At 37.3% G+C, this 24,192-nt stretch overlaps 1 protein-coding gene across 1 annotated transcript in view; it reads left to right on the forward strand.

The window, feature by feature from the left end:
* PRKDC (protein kinase, DNA-activated, catalytic subunit) overlaps positions 1-24,192 on the forward strand; it is a 250,915-nt gene that overhangs the window by 213,351 nt on the left and 13,372 nt on the right. The window contains exons 72-76 of the mRNA XM_037506810.2: positions 5,535-5,715; positions 6,424-6,584; positions 15,880-16,091; positions 22,530-22,617; positions 22,710-22,853. Of these exons, the coding sequence (XP_037362707.1) occupies positions 5,535-5,715; positions 6,424-6,584; positions 15,880-16,091; positions 22,530-22,617; positions 22,710-22,853 (786 nt within the window). The remainder of the gene's footprint in view (positions 1-5,534; positions 5,716-6,423; positions 6,585-15,879; positions 16,092-22,529; positions 22,618-22,709; positions 22,854-24,192) is intronic.

Here is a 24,192-nt window from a genome sequence, read left to right on the forward strand (position 1 = left end):
ACTCTTGATTAGCTTCCCCTCCACTTTATTTGAATATCTCATTCCTTTCTTTTCTTTTCTTGCCCTCAGTGTTTCTTTAGAGAGATACATTGTTAGTCTAATTGATTTTCCTTTACAGGTTGTCAGTTTCTTACACCTCATCAGCTTCATAAATTGTTTCCTGTCTTGGAATCTTGGACATTTTACTATTATGTGTCTTAGTATAATTTTCTTGTCATCTAGGTAACTAGCTATTCTTTTTGCTTCTTGTATTTTTAGGTTTGTTTTCTTCTCCAAGTCTGGGAAGTTCTCTTCCATTATTTTCCTAAACAGATTCTCACTTCCCTTCCCTTTCTCCTCTCCTTTTGGGACTCCTGTGATTCTTATATTCCTTCCTTTGGGTGTCATGTAGTTTTTGAAGTGTTTATTCATTCTTTTAACTTTGTTTTTCTCTTTCCTTTCCATCTTTCTTCTTACCTCATTTTTTTCCAGGCCATTGATTTGTTCTTCTGTTTTATTCATTTTAATTCCATGATTTTCTCCTGCATTTTTTTGCTCCCTCCTGTAATTCTATTATTTTATTGTTAAAGTTTTAGTTTTGATAATCTGTTTGTTGATTCTCACATTATTCATTTCTTTTTCTGAGTTTTCTTTGTGTTGTTTCCATTCTTCAGCTTTCTTAATCATGGCCCTCTTTAATTCCAAATGCTATAGGAAAAGAAGTTCTTCCATGTCTTTGTAGTTTGTTTCTGGGGTTATATTTTCTCTCTCTGGTGCACTGTTCCCCTGAAGGCTTGGTGGGTAATTTGTATTTTCTTTTTCCTTGTTGTTTACTTTGGATTTGCTCTACTATAGTTGGGCTTTGTTAGGAGGCGCTGGTGGCTTAGCAGTGAGTGGTGTACTTTTAGCGTGTGGCTGGGACCTGTGGTGAAAAGGTAGGCCCCGGGTAATGCCCAGGCTTGGGCTTGTTATAAGCTCCAAAGGCTGCTGAGCACTAAATCGCATACATTCCTTTGAAATAATGTTTTTATATTCCTTTGGGTAGATGGCTATGAGTAGATCATGTGGTAGATATATTTTAATATTTGAATTAAACTTTGTATTGTTTTCTGTAGAGGCTGCTCAAGTCTACATACCCACCAACATTATTCTAGGGTTCCTTTTTCTCCTTACCTGCACCAGAACTGTTGTTTCTGGTCTTATTGATATGGGCTATTCTTGTAGATATAAGGTGATGTCTCTGTGGTTTTGATTTACATTTTCCTGATGATAGGTGATTAAGAGCAATTTTTTCAAGTGCCTCTATCTTGGTCATCTGTATCTCTTTGTTTAGAGAAGTGTCTGTTTATCTCTTTTGTCCATTGTTAGAGTGGGTTAATTGTTTGCTTTTGGTATCAGAGTAATGTTAGCCTCAAAATATTTGTAGAAGCTTTCCTTCAGTTATTTTTGGAAGATAATGAGGATAAATATTCATCTCTGAAGGTTCGGTTGAATTCACTTGTGAAACCATCAGGTCCTGGACTTTTATATTTTGGGGAGACTTTTGGTTAATGTTTTTATTTACTTGCTTGTAATTTAATTGGTCTGTTCAAGTTTTTTATTTTTTTCTGATTCAGTTTTTTATTTTGTAAGCTGTATGATTCCAAGAATTTGTCCACTTCTAATAGATTGTTCAATTTATCTGTATAAAGATGTTCATCATAGTAGTCTTATGATCCTCTGTATTTCTGTGACATCTTCTGTAAGTGCTTTTTCATTTCTGATTTTGTTTATTAGAGTTTTCTCTCATTTTTCTTCATTAGCCTTGCTAGAGATTTTTTTATTTTGTTGATTTTTTCATAGACTAGGTTTGGTTTCATTGATCTTTTGAACTGCCTTTTAGACTTCTAATTCATTTATTTCTGTTCTAAAATTTTTATTTCCTTCCTTCTACTGGCCTTTGGTTTTGTTTGTTTCTCTTCTAGTTCTGTAAGATATAATTTGAGGTTTTTTTATTTGAGCACTTCCTTGTTTCCTGATATGGACCTGTAGTGCTGAATACTTCCTTCTTAGTAACACTTTTCCTTTGCTAGGTTGCATCTTCATTTTCATTATCTCCAGCTACTTTTTAACTTCTCCTTTGATTTTATCATTAACATCCATAGCATGTGTTTTAGTATCCACATATTTAAGTTTTTTCATGCTTTCTTTTTTTTTTTTTTTTTTTTGAGACTTTAATGGGAAGGAACTTTAATACAATTAGGAAACAATACTGGAAAGGCAAAGAATCTAGTTTCTAAATCAAGCACCCAAAGTTACCCATCCCCTCGTGGGTAAAAGTCCACCCAAGCAGGATTGGCCCAGAGCAAGGCCCCAAAGTGTGGCACAAGTCTAAAGCACCTTCCAGTGGAGACCCACAGAAAAGGATTAGAAACAACCAGACAAGTATGGAAGGAAAAAAGCAAAATCAAAATCAAGCCAAAAACCACCACTGTTACCTCCGAATGGGTCTCTCACCCACATCTGTGTCACCCAGTCCACGACCAAAAGGCAATCGCAGTTTCTTCACGTGTCTCTCGACTCCATGTGCCTCCTCCAAGTCTCCTTCTGGCTCTCTACCCTGCTTCCTTCCTTCCTCAGTCTCCTCTACAGCTTCTCTCCCTGCTCAACTCCAACCTTCCTTGGATGGGACAGGAAACCTGGAACCTCCCCCTTTCCTGGGGACCACCCTGTTACAATTGTCCCTTTTAATTTTTGTTCCACCATATCTATGGTGGCACAGATCTCAGGGTGTAGTCTTCGGAGACAGTCTTTTTTTAGGGTTACAGTGTATGTAAGGGAAGCAACAGTTAGCAGCAGCATTGTCCGTGAATGTCCAGTATGACAGTTCTCTACTACTGGAAAATAGTCCATTATCCAAGCCAAAAAAAAAAAAAATCTGGAGGCATTAGCCAAAACAAGACAGCAAATATATCAAAATCACAGGGGAAAAAAATCTTTAAATTGGTTCAACTTATGTAAAAAACAAGTTCTCTCAACCTTGATCCCAGATTGTTAACAGCATAGCAAAAGTTTGCAAACTAAATCTACGTTTAAACCATTACCCATTTTTGCATAAAATCACAGGGCAGAATAACCAAACAGCAATTTTAGCTAGCTTTGTTGGAATACTCTATATAGGATCGGAGCAAATTCTTGACATCCGGTCCATGTAGGCTTGAAGAACAAAGTTGGCCTCACCAGAATCCACCTGGGCGTCCTCTTCTCCAGGGTACCAGGGCTATTTCATTTTCTGGGTTGTCCAGTCCTGCCAATGGAGGCGAGCTTCCTAACCTTCTTTGGAGGTTTCTGGAACCCTGCAAACAATGCAGCAGGTTCTCTTCTTGGTTCAGCTCTATTTAAACTTTCTGGAAGAAATCCATTGAAAGCCACACAATGAAACTCGTCTCTAATTGTTTTTGTTTTAAGCAGACAAAATCCCCACATCTGTGTCACCCAGTCCACGACCAAAAGGCAAGCGCAGTTTCTTCACGTGCCTTTCTGTTCCATGTGCCTCCTCCGGGTCTCCTTCTGGCTCTTCATCCTGCTTCCTTTCCTTCCTCAGTCTCCTCTGCAGCTTCTTCTCCTTTCATGCTTTCTTGTTTTGATTAATTTCTAGTTTCATACACTTGTGGTCAGAAAAAATACTTGATATGATTTAAATTTTCTTGAATTTATTGACACTTGTTTTGTGATTCAACGTGTGATCTGCCCTGGAGAATGTTGCATATGTACTTTAGAAGAATGTGTGCTCAGTTTTTGGGGGGAGGAGTACCTTATAATGTTTGTTAAGCCCATGTGTTCTAATTCTTCATTAGGCTGCTGATTCCTTATTAATTTGCTATCTGATTGATCTGTTCATTGATGTAAGTTGGGTATTGATGTCCCTTACTGCTATATGTTTTGCTATCAGTGTCTGTTTTTAGGTTTGTTAATAGTTGGTTCATTGGTACGTATGCCCTGATGAGAGTTGTATCTTCTTCTTATGTTTTTTTTTAAAAGATTTATTTGTTTATGCATATAAGAACTGGGGTGAGGCCAGAGGTATGGGGGAGGGGGGGATGAGATGATTCACGAGAGACAGAGTAGGGAACAGAACAGGCAGACTGACCGAAATACACTGCTGAGGGAAGCAGCAGGTGAGACAGGAGACGTCTGCCTCACCATGTTTGTCGCTCCCTGCCTGGCTAGGGATCAAATTTGTGCTGCAGGGGCTGCAGATTGCTTCATAGTGCAGTGCTTAACCCCTTGCGCCACCAGGGAGGCCCTTCTTCTTATGTTTTGATCCCTTAATCAGTATATAATGTCCATCCCTTTCTCTTATTATCAATTTTATCCTGAAGTCTATTTCATCTGATAAAGTGTGACTTCTTTGCTCTTCCTGGTAATGGGTGGTCCTCCTCCCTCCACACCTCACATTGAAAATTTATAGTGGTTTCATGTGTGACCCCTACCACCAGCTTCAGGGGGTAAAGATGTGGTTCTAGGGTCATGGCCCCCAAAAGCCAGATCCTCCTTTGCTTATATCCCTCTGGCATGGCCCCTGGTAGCAGCTGTGATAGCATCATCTGCCATGGTGGCTGCGTACTCTTCTACTGCTATGTTTATGCCTCTTCCCTCTGTAGACTCTGTAATTTTGTGATAGAGAAGTCTTTTTGGATACCCACTTTCTGTAATGTAATTCGTCCTTTCATGATTAGTTGATAGGAGCTGTTTGGGATGTCATTAGAGAGATATTTTCCTGATATACCTTACTACTTCATGTTTCTGGGCATTTCCTGTATTGTATATCTTTAATGTGTGACACTCTGCAAAGAAGTAATGAGGGGGGTGGTGTATGTTTTTAAAATATATTTTACAGTTATACTAAAACAAGTTTCTTATGTGGAAAGTTGACATATTCCAAGTGATTCCTATTTATTTGAATAATACAAATATTTTTGTATTAAATATGGTAAATTGTGTTGATTCTATGTGGACAATTCTTCCATGAATTTTGTTAGTAGGACTTCACCATCAGTTGCCATTCAGTCATCCCACTAAATTGTGGGACTAATCAGCCTTTTCTGCTTTTTTATTTAGTGCCTGATTTGCTTAGCTTTTCGTAGATGATACTGTATTTCCAGTGGTTACCAACCTGTCTTCATCTTACCACATCCCATCTCACTGAAGCTCTGCAGCATTGCCCTCTTCCTCCACATTGTTACCAATTTCTGTGTAGCTCTCTGGGAATAAGATGCCAACTTGCATGTGTCTTCTTAAATTTCTGTCAGTGCTGCATGACCTCTACCAACTGAGGGTGCCAGCTCTGACTGACGTATTAGACAAGACTCTTGCCTTGTCTTTCTGTTTGGTCAGTTTTTATGTGCTTCCTGGAATTGCTTACTCTTTCATAACCAGGGTAGACGCCCCCTTTTCTTCTAGACAGCTTTCTGTGTATGTTATGGCTGTGAATTGCAAGCGTTTTCTTTATCCTCTTGAGTAGAACATAGAGCCCCAGGCTACTTAATTCACACTCAGGCTTTTTGTGGTTTCAGGTGATCGCTGGTCTGTACCACAGAGCCTTTCATCATCTTTCTGAGGCTGTACGGATAGCTGAGGAGGAGACCCAGTTTTGCACCTGGGGTCAGGGACCTGCAGCAGGAGTGATCGATGCTTATATGACATTGGTTGATTTCTGTGATCAGCAACTCCGCAAGGAAGAAGACAGTGGATCAGGTGAATCACAGAGTAAAAGCAATCTAGTGTGTCATGTTAAGTTAGCATAAATTCTTAAGAATCTTGTACATACTTTTGTTGGTTTTGTTTTAATTTTTTAAATCTTAGAAGTACTGTGTTTTTATTTAAGCAATGATTAAAAATATGTTTTTTGAATTTTATTTATTTTTACTTTCTTGTATTGTCATTCATTTTTGTACAATATTTGATTTCTTCACTCAGGGGTTTGTTTGGCTTTAGATGACAAACATTCTGGGAGAAGTCTCTTTTTTTTTAAGAGACAGTGATATCTCCAGGCAACACGAGGAATGTTGACATCCAGATAAATGGCGTCAAGCTATCTTCTGTCTTTGCATTTTCTTAATCTTTACTTTCATATTTTGCTTTTGGCTTTGGTATTATTGACTTATGTGGCCTGCCTCTGTTCCTGGAATAAATTCAGTGACCAGTAATTGTCCCTTAAGTTTTCAGTCCAGGAAGCAAACTGTGCTTCATGTAGAGTGGGTAATCTAAAAGAATTTAGCTTTAAAATAGAAACCTACATAAAGTACAAAATTGTCTGTTTTTTTGTTGTAGTTGTTAAAAAGAGAACAATGACATACTATAAAGTAGAAGCCAATGATAAAAATTACAATCGTTTATTAAATTTGTAATATTTGTATAAATGGATATATTGATCCTTGATCTCATCCTTTCTATTTTTGGTAGTTATTGAGTCTTTAGAACTGCAGCTATATCCAGCCCTTGTGGTAGAGAAATTGTTGAAAGCTTTAAAATTCCATTCCAATGAAGCCAGACTCAAGTTTCCCAGGCTGCTGCAGATTATAGAACAGTATCCAGAGGAGACCCTGAGCCTAATGACAAAAGAGGTTAGTATCTTTACTCTAGTGAAAACTTTACAGAACCTAAAGAGATATTCTTATTTATATCCAAATATTAGTGTATACAGTATGTTTTTTACAGCTCTTCCTAACCAGCATTGAATTTTGCTATTCCAAAAACCTATGTAAATTAAAAATATATAAAAATGTGTTCAATTTCACCCGTATTCTTCTGTAAGTGTTAATAAGAATGCTGTGTCTGGGGCCTCCCCTGGTGGTACAGCGGTTGAGCGCTGGACTGCGAAGTTGCCTGCAGCCTCTGCAGCGCTGGTTCGATCCCCGGCCACCGGTGAGGGTCCCACATAGTGTGCAGACCTCTCCTGCCCTGCCCACTGCTCCCCTCAGCAATGTATTTCGTCAGTCTGCCTGTTCTGTTCCCCGCTCTGGCTCTGGTGAATTGTTTCACCCTCCTGCACTTCTGACTGTACCCAGTGCTTGTATAAATAAATAAATAAATAAATAAATAAATCTTTTTTTTTTTTTTTTTTTTTTTTTTTGATTTTTGTGTATGGTGTGAGGTAGTGGTCAAGCTTAATAAATAAATCTTTTTTTAAAAAAATAAAAAAGAATGCTGTGTCTGAACAAAGACCATAAGAAATAGAGGAGGAGGTATCTTTCAGAAGATAGTAGGGTTTTTTTATATCAAAGTTGCTGTACAATAAAGACAATGCTGTGGTCTGTAATGCCTGTGGTGCTGTATGCTCAATTTATTACTTAGCCCAGAAGAAGGAGCACTCTTCAGTTGGCATTCCCACCCCCAGGACTGTAGTGCCTTCTGGCTATGCTGTGACCATGGAATCCTCAGCCCTTAAATACAGTGAGCAGTTACTGTGCAGGCTGAAGGATTCACACCCCCACACATCCTGCTCCCCACCTCGTGTGTCCCTCATTGGCTAGATTACACACAGAGCTGTGTCAACCTGCTGCCCTCCTGTCATTTGGGCTGTGTCTATTAGAAATGGAGTGCCATTTTTTTTTAAAGATTTATTTTATTTATACAAGAACTGGGGTACAGGCCAGTTGCGCGGGAGGGCGAGAAGATTCATCAGAGACAAAGTGGGGAACAGAACAGGCAGACTGACGAAATACACTGCTGAGGGGACCAGCGGGTGAGACAGGAGAGGTCTGCTGCGCCATGTGGGTTGCTCCAAGGCCGGTGAGGATCGAATGGACACTGCAGAGGCTGCAGACAACTTCACAGCGCTGCTCTCAACCTCCTGCGCCACCAAGGAGGCCCCTGGAGTGCCATTTTAAAGGCTTCTTAGTGACCCCTGTAGATATTTAACTAGAACATAAGGCATACTTTGAGTTGGTAACATAAGAGCTAAAAAATGGTGCTGTAGTACTTTTTAAAAAATTTTTATTTTTTAATTAATTTTTTTACATCATTGTTCATTTTTAAACAATATTTGCTGAGCCTCCCCTGGTGGCACAGGCAGTTGAGTGCCACGCTGTGAAGCTGTTCGCAGCCTCTGCAGTGCCGGTTCTATCCCAGCCAGCCAGCGATGGTCCCACATGGCGTGGCAGATCTCTCCTGTCTCGCCCGCTGCTCCCCTCAGCAATGTATTTCGTCAGTGTGCCTGTTCTGTTCCCCGTTCTGTGTCTGGTGAATCCTCTCACCCTCCCCGCGCCTCTGGCCTGTACCCTGGTTCTTGTATAAATAAATAAATCTTAAAAAAAAAAGTTGCTTTCCCCCACCCCCTCAGGTGTAGTCCCCATAGAGTTTCCTTCACCAGTGTACCCATGCACTATCACCTTAGTCCTCTGTGCTCCTCCCTCCTGCCCTCTGATCCCTGTCCCTCCTCCTCCCCTGCATCATGTCTCTGATTTATAATGTCTGTTTTTACTTTGTTGTGTTTTGTACTGTTATTTTTTTACACTGATGTCTTACTTGGTTTCCCTATATTCCTGCTATAAGTGAAATCATCCAATATTTTTCTTTTTCCTTCAGGCTTATTTCGCTGAGCATAATTCCTTCTAGTTCTATCCACGTTGCTGTGAATGGCATGAGTTTATCTTTTTTGATTGCTGAATAATATTCTCTAAGCTGAGGAGACTGTCATTGTTTTATAATACCCTGTCACCCTGTTGTGGATTTGATGGTGGGGATTATTAAGTATGTCTTAAACAGGAGTGTAAATTAAATTAAGTCAAACAAATTCAGCATGTAAATATTTTTCTTAAAGATAAGTGAAAAATAATTTATGATTTTAGTTTTTTCCAAAGTAATGATTCATTTATATGTAATAAAAATAGCATTTTGAGTTTGAAAATAAATGGAGTAAGTCATTGTTTTTATGATACCCAGGAGTCACTTAAGGTGAGGAAGCTAAACATCAATGAGTGCTCCCTGTGACTCTGTGGCTGCATCTTCTATCCTCATAGGCCTTGCTCTCTGCCCTTATTTTATACATGGAATTAGGAAGCTCACCCACCTTCCTTATACCAACAATCCAAGTGCATCAGATTTTATGTTTAACACCTTAAAAAGCATTAGAGGCAAACATGAGCAAATTTTGAAAATGTCTTGGAGTAAAGCGACAAAAACCAAAACTGTAAGGGAAGATACTTTGATTCTTACTGGCAGGGAAAAAAATACCATACACACAGTTCAAAAAACTTGAAGAAGAGTATTTAACCAGTGTTAAAGACAGAACTCACATCTACACTCTCCAAAATAAACAAAATGGAAAAAGTGCACATATAGTGAAATAGGGAAGGCGAATAAATACAATTTACTAATAATGAAACACAAAATTAAATCTTTTTCACTTTTTGGATTGATAGTAGATTTAAAAATTGATTTGTCTCCATTGCTGGAAAAAATTTGGGAAATACACTTTTACATGTGAAAATTTGAAAAATCTTTCTTGAGGGAAATACAGCAATGTTCTTCATAATTGTTAATGTCCACACAGTAATTTTTCTTCTAGGAACTTTTCCTATGGAATCCAAATATAAAGAGGTAAACATATAGGGATGCCCATTATCTGTAATTGCAAAAGTTGGGAAAAACCTTAAAATTAATTATAGAGGGACCTCCCTGGTGGTGCAGCGGTTGAGTGCTGGGTTGTGAAGCTGCCCGCAGCCTCTGCAGTGCTGGTTCGATCCCTGGCTGCTCCCCGGCCACCGGAGGAGGGTCCCACATGGCACACAGACCTCTACTGCCGCCCGCTGCTCCCCTCAGCAGTGTACTTCATCAGTCTGCCTGCTCTGCTCTCTGCTCTCCACTCTGACTCTGGTGAGTTCTCTCACCCTCCCACGCTTCTGACTGTACCCAGTGCTTATATAAATAAATAAATCAATCTTTTTTTTTTTTAAGAGTTATTAAAAAAATTAATTATAGAGCAGTAATTATATTAAATGCAATATTATAAAGCTGCTAAGTGGAATGAGATAATTCTGTCTATATCTCCATCTAAGAAAAGCAAGCAACAGTAGTCTAGCCTGCTTCTATTTTTGTTAGGAAAGGAAATGTGTGCACATGCATAGAAAATACCTGTAAGAATCAAATTGTTGCCACAGTAGAGTAGAACTGAGACATCTGTGGGAGAGAATGCTCTGTTTTATACTTTGACTATATTTTTAATACTACTGATTGTATGTGTGTATATACTATACTTACACTATACATACTATACATACATCTTATTATGGACACTTAACTTTTATAATAAAGCAGTGTTCAATGTTGTATTCATGATTAATTTTTTTTTATTTTAACTTTTATATATTTTTTACATCATTTTTCATTTTTGCACAATGTATGCATTTTCATCTTGGTTATAGTCCTCATACAATTCCCACCACCCTTGTTTTGGCCATAATCTCTCCTATCCACCCCCCACCCCCGTAGTGTGTACCTGGTCTATAGTTTGTTGATTTTGATTTTTGCTTTATTATAATTAGTCTTTTTCCTGGTCCCTTATTTAAGTTTTCTAAATTCCTGCTGTGAGTGAGACCATCAGGTATTTTTCGTTCTCTTTCTGGCTTATTCGCTGAGCATGATCCCTTCCAGCTCCATCTATGTTGCTACAAATGGCATGAGTTTATCTTTTTTGATTGCTGAGTAATATTCCATTGTGTATATGTACCATATATTCTTGATCCAGTCATCTATTTTTGGGCATTTTGTTGTTTCCATAACTTAGCTATTGTAAAAAGTGCTGCTGTAAACATAGGAGTGCAGGTGCCCTTTTGAATTAATGATTCTGTGTCTCTAGGTAAATACCTAGGAGTGGAATAGCTGGATCATATGGAAGCTCCATCTTTAGCAGGTTAAGGAATCTCCACACAACTTTCTATAGTGGTTAGACCAGTTTGCATTCCCACCAGCAGTGCACGAGAGTTCCTTTTTCTCCACATCCTCACCATCATTGGCTGTTGCTAGGTTTTTTTTAATATGTGCCATTCTCACTGGTGTGAGATAGTATCTCATTGTAGTTTTGATTTGCATTTCCCTGATTATAAGTGATGCTGAACATTTTTCATATGCCTGTTGGCCATTTGCATTTTCTTTTTGGAGAAGTTCCTTTTTAGCTCTTCTGCCCATTTTTTGACTGGATCATTTACTTTGTATTTGTTAAGACTATTGAGCTCTGTAGATTTTTGTGATCACTCCTTTATCATTAGTGTTGTGTGCAAAAATTTTCTCCCAGTCACTGAGGTGTTTGTTTTGGTTACTGTCTCCTTTGCTGTACAGAAGCTCTGTAATTTGATGTAGTCCCAGCTGTTTACCTTTGCCTTCACTATCACTGCTTTGGGTGATGTTACTGATGTGTATGTCAGGTAGTGTTTCCCTATATTTCTTTCTAATATTTTATGGTTTCCTACTATGTATTTTATGGTTTCCTTCCATATATTTTATGGTTTCAGGTCTTATGTCTAGTTCTTTAATCCATTTTATTGAGTTGGTTTTTGTGCATGAGGTGAGGTATTAGTCAAGCTTCATTCTTTTGCATGTAGCGACCCAGTTCTCCCAGCACCATTTATTGAAGAAACTTCCTTTGCTCTATTGCATATTCTTTGCTCCTTTGTCAAAGATTAGTTAACTGTAAATCTGTGGATTTATTTCTGGATTTTCTATTTTGTTTTATTGATCTGTGTGTCTGTTCTTGTTCCAGTACTGTGCAGTTTTGATTATTATGGCTTTGTAGTATAGCTTGAAGTCTGGGAGTGTGATGCCTCCATTCCCTTTTTTATTCAGGAGAACTTTGGCTATTCGGGGTTTTTGGTGGCTCCATATGAATTTCATCAATATTTGTTCCATTTTCTTGATGAATGCCATTGAAACTTTTATTGGAATAGAATTGAATCTGTAAATTGTTTTTGTAGGATGGCCATTTTGATAATGTTAATTCCTCCAATCCATGATCAGGGGATGTCTCTCTATTTCTTTGTATCTTCTTCTATTTCTTTTAACAGTGTTTTATAGTTTTCTTTGTATAGGTCCTTTACCTCTTTTGTTAGGTTTATTCCCAAGTATTTGATTTCTTTTTTTGTTTCAATAATAAAAAAGGTGGTTTTCTTGATTTCTTCTTCAGATTTATTGTTTGTGTGTAGGAAGGCTACTGATTTTTGTGTGTTGATTTTGTATCCCCTTACTTTACTAAACTGATTAATTAGTTTGATTAGTTTTTCTGTGGAGTTTTTGGGGTTCTCTATGTATATTATCATATCATCTGAGAATAGTGATAGTTAGACTTCTTCCTTGCCTATTTGGGTTCCTTGTTTGTCTTTCTCTGTCTTATTGCTCTGGCCAGGACTTCCAGTATTATATTGAAAAGCAGTGGTGAGAGTGAGCATCCTTGTCTTGTTCCAGACCTCAGTGGAAATTCTTTCAGCTTTTCACCATTGAGAATGATATTGGCTATGAGCTTGTCATATATGGCCTTTATGATGTTGAGGTATGTTCCTTGTATCCCGAGAATTTCAAGGGCCTGTATCATAAATGGGTGTTATAATTTGTCAAAAGCTTTCTCAGCATCTATTGATGTTATCATATGGCTTTTATATTTCTTTTTGTTGATGCGTTGGATTACATTGATTGATTTTCAGATGTTGAACCATCCTAGTGTCCCTGGAATAAATCCTGCTTGGTCATGGTGAATTATCTTACAGATACATTGTTGGATTCTGATAGCTAAAATTTTATTGAGGATTTTTGCATCAGTGTTCATTAGAGAAATTGGCCTGTAGTTTTCTTTTTTGGTGTTGTCCTTGTTTGGTATTGGTATTAGTGTAATATTGGCTTCATAGAACATGTTTGGAATTATCCCTTCCTTATCAATTTTTTGAAAGAGTTTATGAAGGATAGACACTAATTCGTTTCTGAATGTTTGGTAGAATTTATTCGTAAATCCATCTGATCCTGGGCTTTTGTTTTGGGGGAGGGTTTTGATTACCATTTCAATTTCACTGCTTGTAATCTTTTGTTTTTTTAATTTATACAAGTACTAGGTACAGTCAGAAGCACAGGAGGGTAAGAGAATTCACCAGAGCCAGAGCAGGGAACAGAACAGGCAGATCGAGGAAAAACACTGCTGAGTGGAGCAGCGGGCACAGCAGGAGAGGTCTGCGCACCAGGTGGGACCCTCACCAGTGGCCGGGGATCGAGCCAGCGCTGCAGAGGCTGCAGGCAGCTTCTCAGTCCAACACTCAACCGCTGTGCCACCAGGGGAGGCCCTGTAATCGTTTTGTTTAGGTTTTCTATTTCTTCTTTATCTAGCTTGGGTGATTGTAGAGTTGTAGATTTGTCCATCTCTTCTAGATTGTTGAGCTTGTTTGCATATAACTGTTCATAGTAGTTTCTGATTTGTCTTTTGATTTCTGCTGTGTGTGTTGTGATTTCTCCTCTTTCATTTGTGATCCTATTTATTTGTGCTTTCTCCCATTTTTTCTTGGTGAGCCTGGCTAAGGGTTTGTCTATTTTATTTATTTTTTCGAAGAACTAACTTTTGGTTTTGTTGATCTTTTGGATTGTTTTTTTTTTAGTTTTGATTTCATATATTTCTGCTTTGATTTTCATTATTTCCTTTCTTCTACTGATTTTAGGGTTTTTTGTTGTTCTTTTTCTAGTTCTTTGAGATATAAGATTAGTTGTTTCTTTGAGTTCTTTCTTGTTTCTTGATGTGAGCCTGTATTGCTAGATGTTTTCCTCTTATTACTGCTTTTGCTGCATCCTATATATTTAGTAAATTGGTGTCTGCCTTATCATTCAAGACAAAGTATTTTTTTTTTTAGATTTATTTATTTATTTATTTATACAAGCATTGGGTATAGTCAGAAGCGCGGGCGGGTGAGAGAATTCACTAGAGCCAGAGGGGAGAGCAGAGCAGGCAGACTGATGAAGTACACTGCTGAGGGGAGCAGCGGGCGACAGGAGAGGTCGGCGCGCCATGTGGGACCCTCGCCTGTGGCTGGGGATTGAACCAGTGCTGCAGAGGCTGACGGGCAGCTTCGCAGCCCAACGCTCAGCCCCTGCGCCACCAGGGGAGGCCCTCAAAGTATTTTTTAATTTCTTCTTTGATTTCCTCATTAATCCAGTGGCCTTCCAGTAGTGCGGGTTTCAATCTCCATGAGGTGGGATGGTTCTTTGCCTACTTTTTATTATTTATTTCTAGTTTGATGCCTTCATGGTCAGAGAAGATGGTTGGTATGATTTCAATCTTGGTATATCTGTTGATGTTTGTCTTGTGTCTCTTTATGTGATCGATCCTAGAGAATTATCCGTGTGTGCTTGAGAAAAATGTGTACTCAGATTTTTTTGAGTTTAGTGTTCTGTAGCTGTCTGTTAAACCCATGAGGTCTAGGTTTAGAGCTTTAATGTCCTTATTTATTTTTTTGTCTCGATCATCTATCTATTGTTGATAGTGCTGTGTTGAAGTCTCCTACTACATATGCGTTTTCTCTGATGTCTGTTAGCAGAGATGATAATAGTTGTCCAGTATATTTTGGTGTTCTTTCATTTGGTGAGTATATGTTCATGAGTGTTATGTCTTCTTTAAGACTGTGAACATCTGGGTGTCTTTTTACCTTTTTGAGCTTGAAATCTGTTTTATCTGATATAAGTATAGCTGTTCCTGCCTTCATTTTTGGTCCATTTGCTTGTAGGATTGTTTTCCATCCTTTTACTTTCGGTCTATTTTGTTTCTTAATCCATCCTGCAACTCTGTCTTTTTATTGAAGAATTTAGTCCATTTACATTTAGAGTTAATATTGATATGTTAGCATGTATTTGCCATTTTGTTTGTCTTTTCTCTGGTTTTACTTATTTTTCAATTTTTTGGGTCTTGTTTCATTCTTACTCATCCCTCTGTTGGTTCTGGCTTTAGGACTCCTTGTAGTATTTTTTTGGAGTGGGGGTTTAGTCGTAATGAAATTCCAGAGTTTCTGTTTGTCTGGGATGGTCCTTATTCTTTCTTCATAGAGGAAGAAAAGCTTTGTGGGATAGAGTGTTCTTGGTTGGCACTTGTTGCCTTAGAGTCTGTTGACTATGTCCCTCCACTCTCTCCTTGCCTGTAATGTTTCTTCAGAATAGTCTGATATCAGCTTGATTGGTTTTCCTTTGAATGTTACCTGTTTCTTCCCTCTTGACAGCTTCATTATTTTTTTCCTTGTCCCAGATTCTTGGGAGCTTTAGTATTATGTGTCTTGCTGTATTTTTCCTTCCATCATGGAAGTTTGGTGTTCTTCTTGCTTCTTGTTTGTCTATTTTCAGCTCCTTCTTCATGTTTGGGAAGTTCTCTTCAATTATTTCCTTAAATATTTTCTCTGTTCCTATGTCTCTCTCCTCTCCTTCTGGGATTTCTACAATTATTATATTTCCTTTCCTCATGGAGTCAGTCTTCTTTTTTTTTTTTTTCTGTCTTCATTCTTTTTTCTTCATACTTCACTTTCCTTTTCTGTTTTGGTCTTTTTATTTCTGTGTTTTCAAGAGTACTTATTTGTTCTCCCATTTCACCTATTCTGCTTTCACTGCTTTTCCCAGAGTTCTTTAGCTCCTCCTTTAATCCTTTGATCTCCTGCTTTTCTTTTACTTGCCTCTTTAGGGACTCAGTTTCATTCTTCTAATTGTTGATTATTTTTCCCTTATTGTTGCTTTACTTTATGACTTCTTTCAGTTTTTTAATCATGGCGATTTTAAATTCTCTATTGGGAAGGCTCACCTCTGGCTGTGGGGGCAGCCTTTTCCCAGTTCCAAGCAGTCTCAGTGGTGCCAGATGCAAAGGCAAAGATCCCTATTTTCGTATTCATGATTAAATTATAGCTCTTTGTGTTTTAGATTTCCTCCATTCCTTGCTGGCAATTTATTGGTTGGATCAGCCACATGATGGCTTTACTGGACAAGGAGGAAGCTGTTGCCATCCAGCACACTGTGGAAGAGATTGTTGATAACTATCCACAAGCAATTGTCTACCCATTTATCATAAGCAGTGAAAGCTATTCCTTCAGAGACACTTCTGCTGGGCATAAGAATAAAGCTTTTGTGGAAAGGTAATATTACAGAAAAATTAGGTTGTTCAAAATATTACTAAGATTGTGTCTGGTAAAAAGCAAAATCATAGACGTTTGTATTTGTCTTCAAATTAATTCAAATTGTCATTGAAACTGTCAAAAGACATCTGTTTATATCTACCCCAGTTATATCATTTCTTATGGCATTTCTTTCCAATTTAAAATACATTATCTTAGAATGGTATTCATGGGCTGTTGCACCGTATGCTCAGGTAGTGTCTGTTGATTGAGACAGGTGAGATGCATTTTGAAATCAGTTCCTTGAATTTTTAATTTGAAATATCCTGAGGGACCCTCTTACTAATTAGGATTTTTCTGGCTGCCTGAAATGTCGCCCTTTTACATCTTCAGTTGATTTTTAGTGGAGCAATTGATGTTACTAGCATTGGTGTATTACTTTTGCCAATTAATATTTTGTAAATGCATGGTATTCAAGTTGACATTTTAAGTCAAGTGTGTTTTGGTTTTTTTGTAATGAGCTGCTTTACCTCATTATTTAGTGTTGCTTTTTTTTTGTTGTTGTTGTTTTTTCATCTGAGAAGACAAGGAAGAACAAAGCCCAGCTTTTGTTTTAGTTTGTTGGTAGTGTCCATGTACATTCAGCCTGCCTACCCTATATTTTCTCAGCACTTAACTGCAACATCATTCAGTTTTTCCTGTTTTTTTTCAACAACATCAATAGAATTGGAGGGGGTAAGAGAAGGAGAAGACCAAATTTTGGGTGTTCTGACTTGTGTGTAGAATATAGAGAAACAAAACAAAAGAGCTGACAAAAAAACCCAAACAAACTCTGCAAATTATACCAGAATTGAAACTGCTAGAGTGGGAAGATGAGGGTACGGGTAGAGTGGGGAGGGGTATATATGATGGTATATGATAGAGGGATATGGGTGCTTTGGCTGGGTGTGGTGTGGTAATACTCACCTGAGGAGGTGTGACCCTATTCCTCTGAATAGTATGCAGGTATGCAAACCAATATTTTCTACAAAAATAAATACACAAAGGAAAAGAAAAACAGCTTGAAATCATAGTAAAAGCTGAGAAAGTGATCTTTCAAAACATAACTACAGAAGCTTCAAAAATATGTCAAATTGTATTTTTCAAAACCCAAAAAACATTGGCAACAAGATTTGCTTTTCTCTTATCTAAGACTCTCATCTCCCTGAAAATGGACATACAAGAAGCAAGAAGACCACCAAATTTCCACAATGAAAGGAAAACTACGGCAAGACACTTAATAGTAAAGCGCCCAAGAATCCAAGATAAGGATAAAATAATAAAGCTGATGAGGAGAAAGAAACAAATATCCTATATGGGAAAACCAATCAGGCTGACATCAGACCTCTGAAGAAACACTGTGAGCCAGAAGAGAATAGAAGGATATATTCAACAAACTCCAAGATAACAAAGGCCAACCAAAAATACTTTATCCTATAAAACTCTCTTTCCTGAATGAAGAAAAAATAAGGTCATTTTCAGACAAACAGAAACTCCAGACATTCATTTTGCCTGAAGCCTCACTCCAGAAAATACTACATGAAGTCCTAAAACCAAAACCAAGAGAGGAATGAATAAGAAAAACAGAACAAGGCAAGGAATAAAATCACAAAAAAGACAAAATTGCAAATACAGATGCCACCATATCAATATTAATCCTAAATGTAAATGGACTAAACATCTATAAAAAGACACAGAGTCACAGGCTGTATTAGAAAACAAAATCCAACATTCTACTTTCTCCAGGAAATACATTAAAACACAAAAGGTAAACACAGAATGAAAGTAAAAGGTTGGAAAACAATCCTACAAGTATGTGGACCAAAAAAGAAGGCAGAAACCACTACTTATATCAGATGAAATAGACTTCCAACTAAAAAAATGTAAAAAGAGACAGAGATGGACACTACATTATGATTGACTGAGGGGACAGTACATCAGGAAGATATAACACATCAACATATACTCACCAAATTAAGGAGCACCAAAATATATAAGACAATTATTATCATCTCTGAAAACAAACATCAAAGAAAATACATACATAGTAGGAGACTTCTACACCCCACTCTCACCAGTTCAGCAAGACAAAAAATAAAGTCACTAGATCCATTAAAAAAAACCCTAGACCTCAAGGGCTTAATAGACATCTATAGGACACTGTACCCAGAACATCTGAGTACACATTTTTCTCAAGAGTGCATGGATCATTCTCCAGAATCAATCATATATTTGCCCCAAGACATACATCAACAGATACAGTAAGATAAAAATCATTCTAACTATATTCTTTAATCAAAAAGGCATTAAACTAGAAATAAATCATGAAAAGAAAGCAAGGAACCCACCCACTCCATGGAGGTTGAAATGCATACTAGTGGAAGCCCATTGGATTAAAGAGGAGATCAAAGAAGAAATTAAAAAATATTTTGAGTTGAATGAAAATGAGGACACCACTTTCCAGAATATATTGGGATGCAGCAAAAGCAATATTAAGAGGAAAATATATAGCAATACATGCTCACATCAACAAACAAGAAAGAACTCAAAGAAACTACCTAGTCTCACATCTCAAACAATTAGAAAAGGAGCAACAAAAAACCCAAATACCAGTAGAAGAAAGGAATAATAAAAATCAAAGCAGAAATAAACAAAATGGAAATCAAAAAGATCCAAAAAGTTGAATGAAAAAAAAGTTCATTCTTTGAAAAAATAAAATAGACAAACCGCTAGCCAGGCTCCAAAGGAAAAATGGAAGAAAACACAAATAAATAAGATCATAAACGAAAGAGAAATTACAACAGACTCAGTAGAAATCAAAAGAATAATCAGAGATTGCTGTGAACATTTATATGCAAACAAGTTCAAAAATCTTAGCGAGATAGACAAATTTCTAGAACTATGTATGATCCAAAGCTAGATAAAGAGAAATAGAACATCTAAACAGACCAATTACATGAACTAAAACAGTAATCAAAACACTCCCCAAAAACAAAAGCTCAGGATCAGAGGGCCTCACAAATGAATTCTACCAAGCATTCAGAAATGAATTAGTGCCTTTCCTATATAAACTCTTTCAAAAAGTTGAGAAAGAAGGAATGCTATCAAATATGTTCTATGAAGCCAACATTACACTAATACCAAAACCAAACAAAGCAATACAATAAAAGAAAACTGCAGGCCAATCTCCATAATGAACACCGATGCAAGAATCCTCAATAAAATCCACGCCAACAGAATCCAATGATTCATCAAAAGGGCAATACATCACTATCACGTAGAATTTATTCCAGGTGCACAAGGATAGTTAACACCTGAAAATTGATCAGTGTAATCCAACACATCAACAAAAAGAAAAATAAAAACCATATGATCATTTCAGCAGATGCTGAGAAAGCACTTGACAAAGTTCAACATTCATTTATGATGAAGGTCCTCTAAATTTTCAATATAGAAGGAACTTACCTTAACATGATAAAAGCCATATATGACAAACACCCAGCCAATATTATTCTCAATGGTGAAAAACTGAAAACTTTCTTTTAAGATCAGGACCACTGCTCTTCAACATAATACTGGAAGTCCCACCCAGAGCAATAAGACAAGAGAAAGATGTACAAGGAATCCAAATAGGGAAAGAAGAAGTAAAACTATCACTGTTTGCAGACTATATGATAATATATATAGAGAACCCTAAACACGCCACAGAAAAACTAATCAAAATTTATAAAGTAGCAGGATACAAAATCAACACACAAAATCACTAGCTTTCAGCCAATCTGAAGAAGAAATCAAGATAACCATCTCTTTTATAATTGACACAAAAATATCAAATACTTGGGAATAAACCTAACAAAAGAGGTAAAGAAACTATACAAAGAAATTATAAAACATTGTTAAAAGAAATAGAAGACATGAAAAAATGGAAAGACATCCCCTGCTCATAGATTGGATGAATTAACATTATCAAAATGGCCATCCTACCAAAAACAATTTACAGATTCAATGCTATTCCAATAAAAATCTCAGTTACATTCTTCAAAGAAATAGAACAAACAGTGATGAAATTCATATCGAGCCACAAAAAGCCTGGAGTAGCCAAAGCTCTCCTAACTAGAACAAAGGAGAATGGGGGTGTCACACTCCTAGACTTCAAACTATACTATAAAGCCATAGTGATTTAAACAGTATGGTAGTTGAACAAAAACAGACACACATACCAATGGAACCAAACAGAAAGCTCAGAAATAAAGCTGGACATATATGGACAACTAATCTTTGACAAAGGAGCAAAGAATGTGCAATGGAATAAGGACAGTTTGCTCAATAAATGGTGCTGGGAAAATTGAACCACCACATACAAAAGAATACTACCTCACACTGTGCACAAAAATCAACTTAAAATGCATAAAAGAACTGAACATAAGACCTGAAACCATAAAATATATAGAAGAAAACAGGTAAAACACTATAAGACGTACATCTCAGTACCATCTTAAAGACTCATTCCCCAAATCAAAGAAAGTGAAAGAAAAGATAAACAGCTGGGATTGCATCAAACTAAAAAGCTTCTGTATAGCAAAAGAGACATTAACAAAAAACAAAGAGACACCCCACAGATTGAGAGATTTTTGCATTTCATACAACTGATAAGGGATTAATCACAAAGATAGACAAAGAACTCACGTGACTATTCAATAAAAACAAGGTAGACAATCCAGCTAAAAAATGGGCAGAATTTGAAAGACACTTCTCCAAAGTGGACATGCAAATGGCCAACAGACATGAAAAAATACTCAACATCCCTCATAATCAGGGAAATGCAGATCAAAACCACAATTCTTACACCAGCGAGAATGGCACGTATTAAAAAACTAGTGTCAACAAATGTTGGCGAGGATGTGGTGAAAAAGGAACTCTCCTACACTGCTGGTGGGAATGCAACCTGGTCCAACCACTATGGAAAACTGTCTGGCGATTCCTCAGACTACTAAATATGGAGCGACCATATGACACAGTGATTCCACTCCTAGGGATCTACCCAAAACAAAACTTTAAATCAAAAGGATACCTGCACCCCTGTGTTTATTGCAGCACTATTTATAATAGGTAAAACCTGGAAACCACCCAAATGCCCAAAAATAGATAGCTGGATCAAAAAAGATGTAGTACACATGCGCAATGGAATACTATTCAACCATCAAAAGATAAACTCATGCTATTCACAGCAACATGGATGGAGCTAGAAGAAATTATGCTCAGTGAAATAAGTCAGAAGGAAAAAGAAAAATATCAGGTGGTTTCACATATAGGAGGAACATAGGGGAACCAAATAAAGGATCGAGGATTAATAACAATTTAAAAAAAAAAAAACACAAGAAGGGCCTTCCTAGTGGTGCAACAGATTGAGCACAGTGCTGTGAAGCTGTCCGCAGCCTCTGCAGCACAGTTTTGATTCCTGGCCAGCCAGGGAGATACCCACATGGTGCAGCAGACCTCTCCTGTCTTGCCCGCTGCTCCCCTCAGCAGTGTTTTCGGTTGTCTGCCTGTTCTGCTCCCCGCACTGTCTCTGGTGAATTCTCTCACCCTCCCGGGTCTCTGGCCTGTACCCCAGTCCTTGTATGCATAAATAAATCTTTTTAAAAAAACACAAGAAAACAAAACAAAAATTAGCAGATTACTATCAATTAGAGACATTCTGTGGGGAGGGATAAGGAAAGGGATTGAGATAGGGTGGCGGGAAGAGCACAAGAAACTGTGGTGATGGTGCACGGGTGAATTGGTGGTGAAAGTTCTATGGGGACTACACCTGAGAAAAGAAAGCAAACACTTTAAAAATAACAATGAAAAATGAGCAATGATGTAAATAAAAATAATAAGTAAATGAATGAGAAAAGAAATAAATTTGTAACCTGGGTGGGGGGGAAGAATCTCATCTCTTGATAGAATATATGCTTGGTGCTTCATCTAATACTGAATAGAATGTTTAAATTGATAGCGCAAGCGTTAAAGTCTCAGTGCTATCAAGCTGTGGCCAGCCATTGAAGTCTGAGTTCAATCCCCAGCCAGGAAGCTAACCCACATGGTGCAGCAGACCTCTTTGCTAGCCCACTATTCCCTTCAGCAGTGTATTTCAGTAGATCTGCCTGTTTTGCTTCCCACTCCATCTCTGGTGAATCCTCTCCCCCACACCTCTGGCGTATACCCCAGTTCTTGTATGTATAAATAAATAAAAATAAATCTTTTTTAAAAAGGAATTTTTAACTTGCTCTTCTTTTAGACTGTGTAGTTGATTATATATAGCTGTGTGTCCACCTGCATGCAAATGTATGTGTATTTTATATATATTAATTCACATTTATATGTATAAATGATTTTTTAAAGTGGTTTGATGACCTAAGTTTAATAATTTTTCTATAGGATTAGAATTAAACTGGATCAAGGAGGAGCAGTTCAAGATTTTATAAATGCCTTAGAACAACTCTCTAACCCCGAAATGCTTTTTAAGGTAATATTATAAATATTAGCACATAAACTGTAAAGCTTCGATAAAACCTAACTGCAATCTAATTTTATGTTTCTACACCTCTCCCCACACAGGACTGGACTCAGGATATCAAAGTTGAACTATCAAAAACTCCTTTAAATAAAAGAAACATTGAAAAAATGTATGAAAGAATGTATGCAGCCTTGGGAGACCCAAGGGCTCCAGGCCTTGGGACTTTTAGAAAGAAGTTCATTCAGGTATGGGAAATAGAAGCCTTCCTCATGATAATGGAATAATTATGAAAATGAATATTTATGTTTATTGCTTTTTTAATTTTAAAATTTTACTAGCAGTATCAAACATTAAACTTGGTTTAGTTCTGATGCTATCTGTGAGATATTGATAGCATATTTTTAGGTGAGGTGGCTGCAAGTGGGGTAATAGGTTAATTAAACCATTGAGTTTACTGTTATGTTCTTCATGCTCAAATTCTTAGATATGAAGGATTTGTGTAGATTAGTGCTATTTTAATTCTAAGAATGATTTGAATATTGGATCAAGAATATATTTGTATGTGATATATGTTGTTAATTACTTTTGAGTATTTATCTCTGATCAAAGCACAATCCCTGGTGCTACAGGAGGTAGAAAGAGAAGGTAGACACAGTTCCTCAATTCAAAGGGATTGTCTGGCAAATGCTGTATATAAAGAACGTGGTAAATATGAGATGTGTTTTTAAAGTTGCTCTGGAGTTGAAGCAAGTGGTGATGGAAATGAACCTTGAAATGTTCAGATTTATACCACCATGCCTTGTGCTTGTTGCTCCCGTAAGTGGGACTTACCTTTTCTTCCTTGTCCGCCTGGAGAGCTCACCCTTGCAGACATGGTTTATGCATCATTTTTCCTTTAGATCTGCTAGTACTACCACCTCCTCACTGTCCCCAAGCAGAATTAGGTATTCCTTCCTTTTGGTTGCCTAAATCACCTTACCACACTGATTCTCTCTTGATGTTTATCACACACTGGTTATGTTTTCTAATTTTGGTTAAACTACCTTTGCTTATTAAACCTCAAAAAGTTTAAGCATAAAGGGTCTATGGTGCCAGAGATCTCAGGATCCACAGTCTCCAATGTAAAGGAAGATCTTTGTCCCTTCTGGTTGTTCTTTTAATAATTACTTTATTAAGATATAATACACATATCTTATAACCCACCCATTTAAAGTAAAATACCATAATTTTTATTAGATTTACAGAGTTGTACACATAGTATCTCTACTTCTTAACATTTTTATCACTCCAGAAAGAAATCCCTTCCCCATTAGCAGTTATTTATTCCTCATTCCTTCCTCCTACCAGCCCCAGGCAACCACTAAACTACCATCCGTTGCTATGGACTTGCCTATTCTGGATATTTCATGTTAATGGAATCACAGAGTGTGTGACCTGTGTTCTTTCCCTTGGTATATGTTTTCAGGTTTTGTCTGTGTTGTAGCACGTGTCAATACTTCATATTTTTTTATTGCTGAAAATTATATTGTATTCGTGTGCAACATTTTGTTTATCCTTCATCAGCTGATGGATGTTTGGGTGTCT

The sequence above is a fragment of the Talpa occidentalis genome, unplaced genomic scaffold (genome assembly GCF_014898055.3).
Source record: "Talpa occidentalis isolate TD23 unplaced genomic scaffold, MPIMG_talOcc4v2.1, whole genome shotgun sequence".
Taxonomy (NCBI): Eukaryota; Metazoa; Chordata; class Mammalia; order Eulipotyphla; family Talpidae; genus Talpa; species Talpa occidentalis.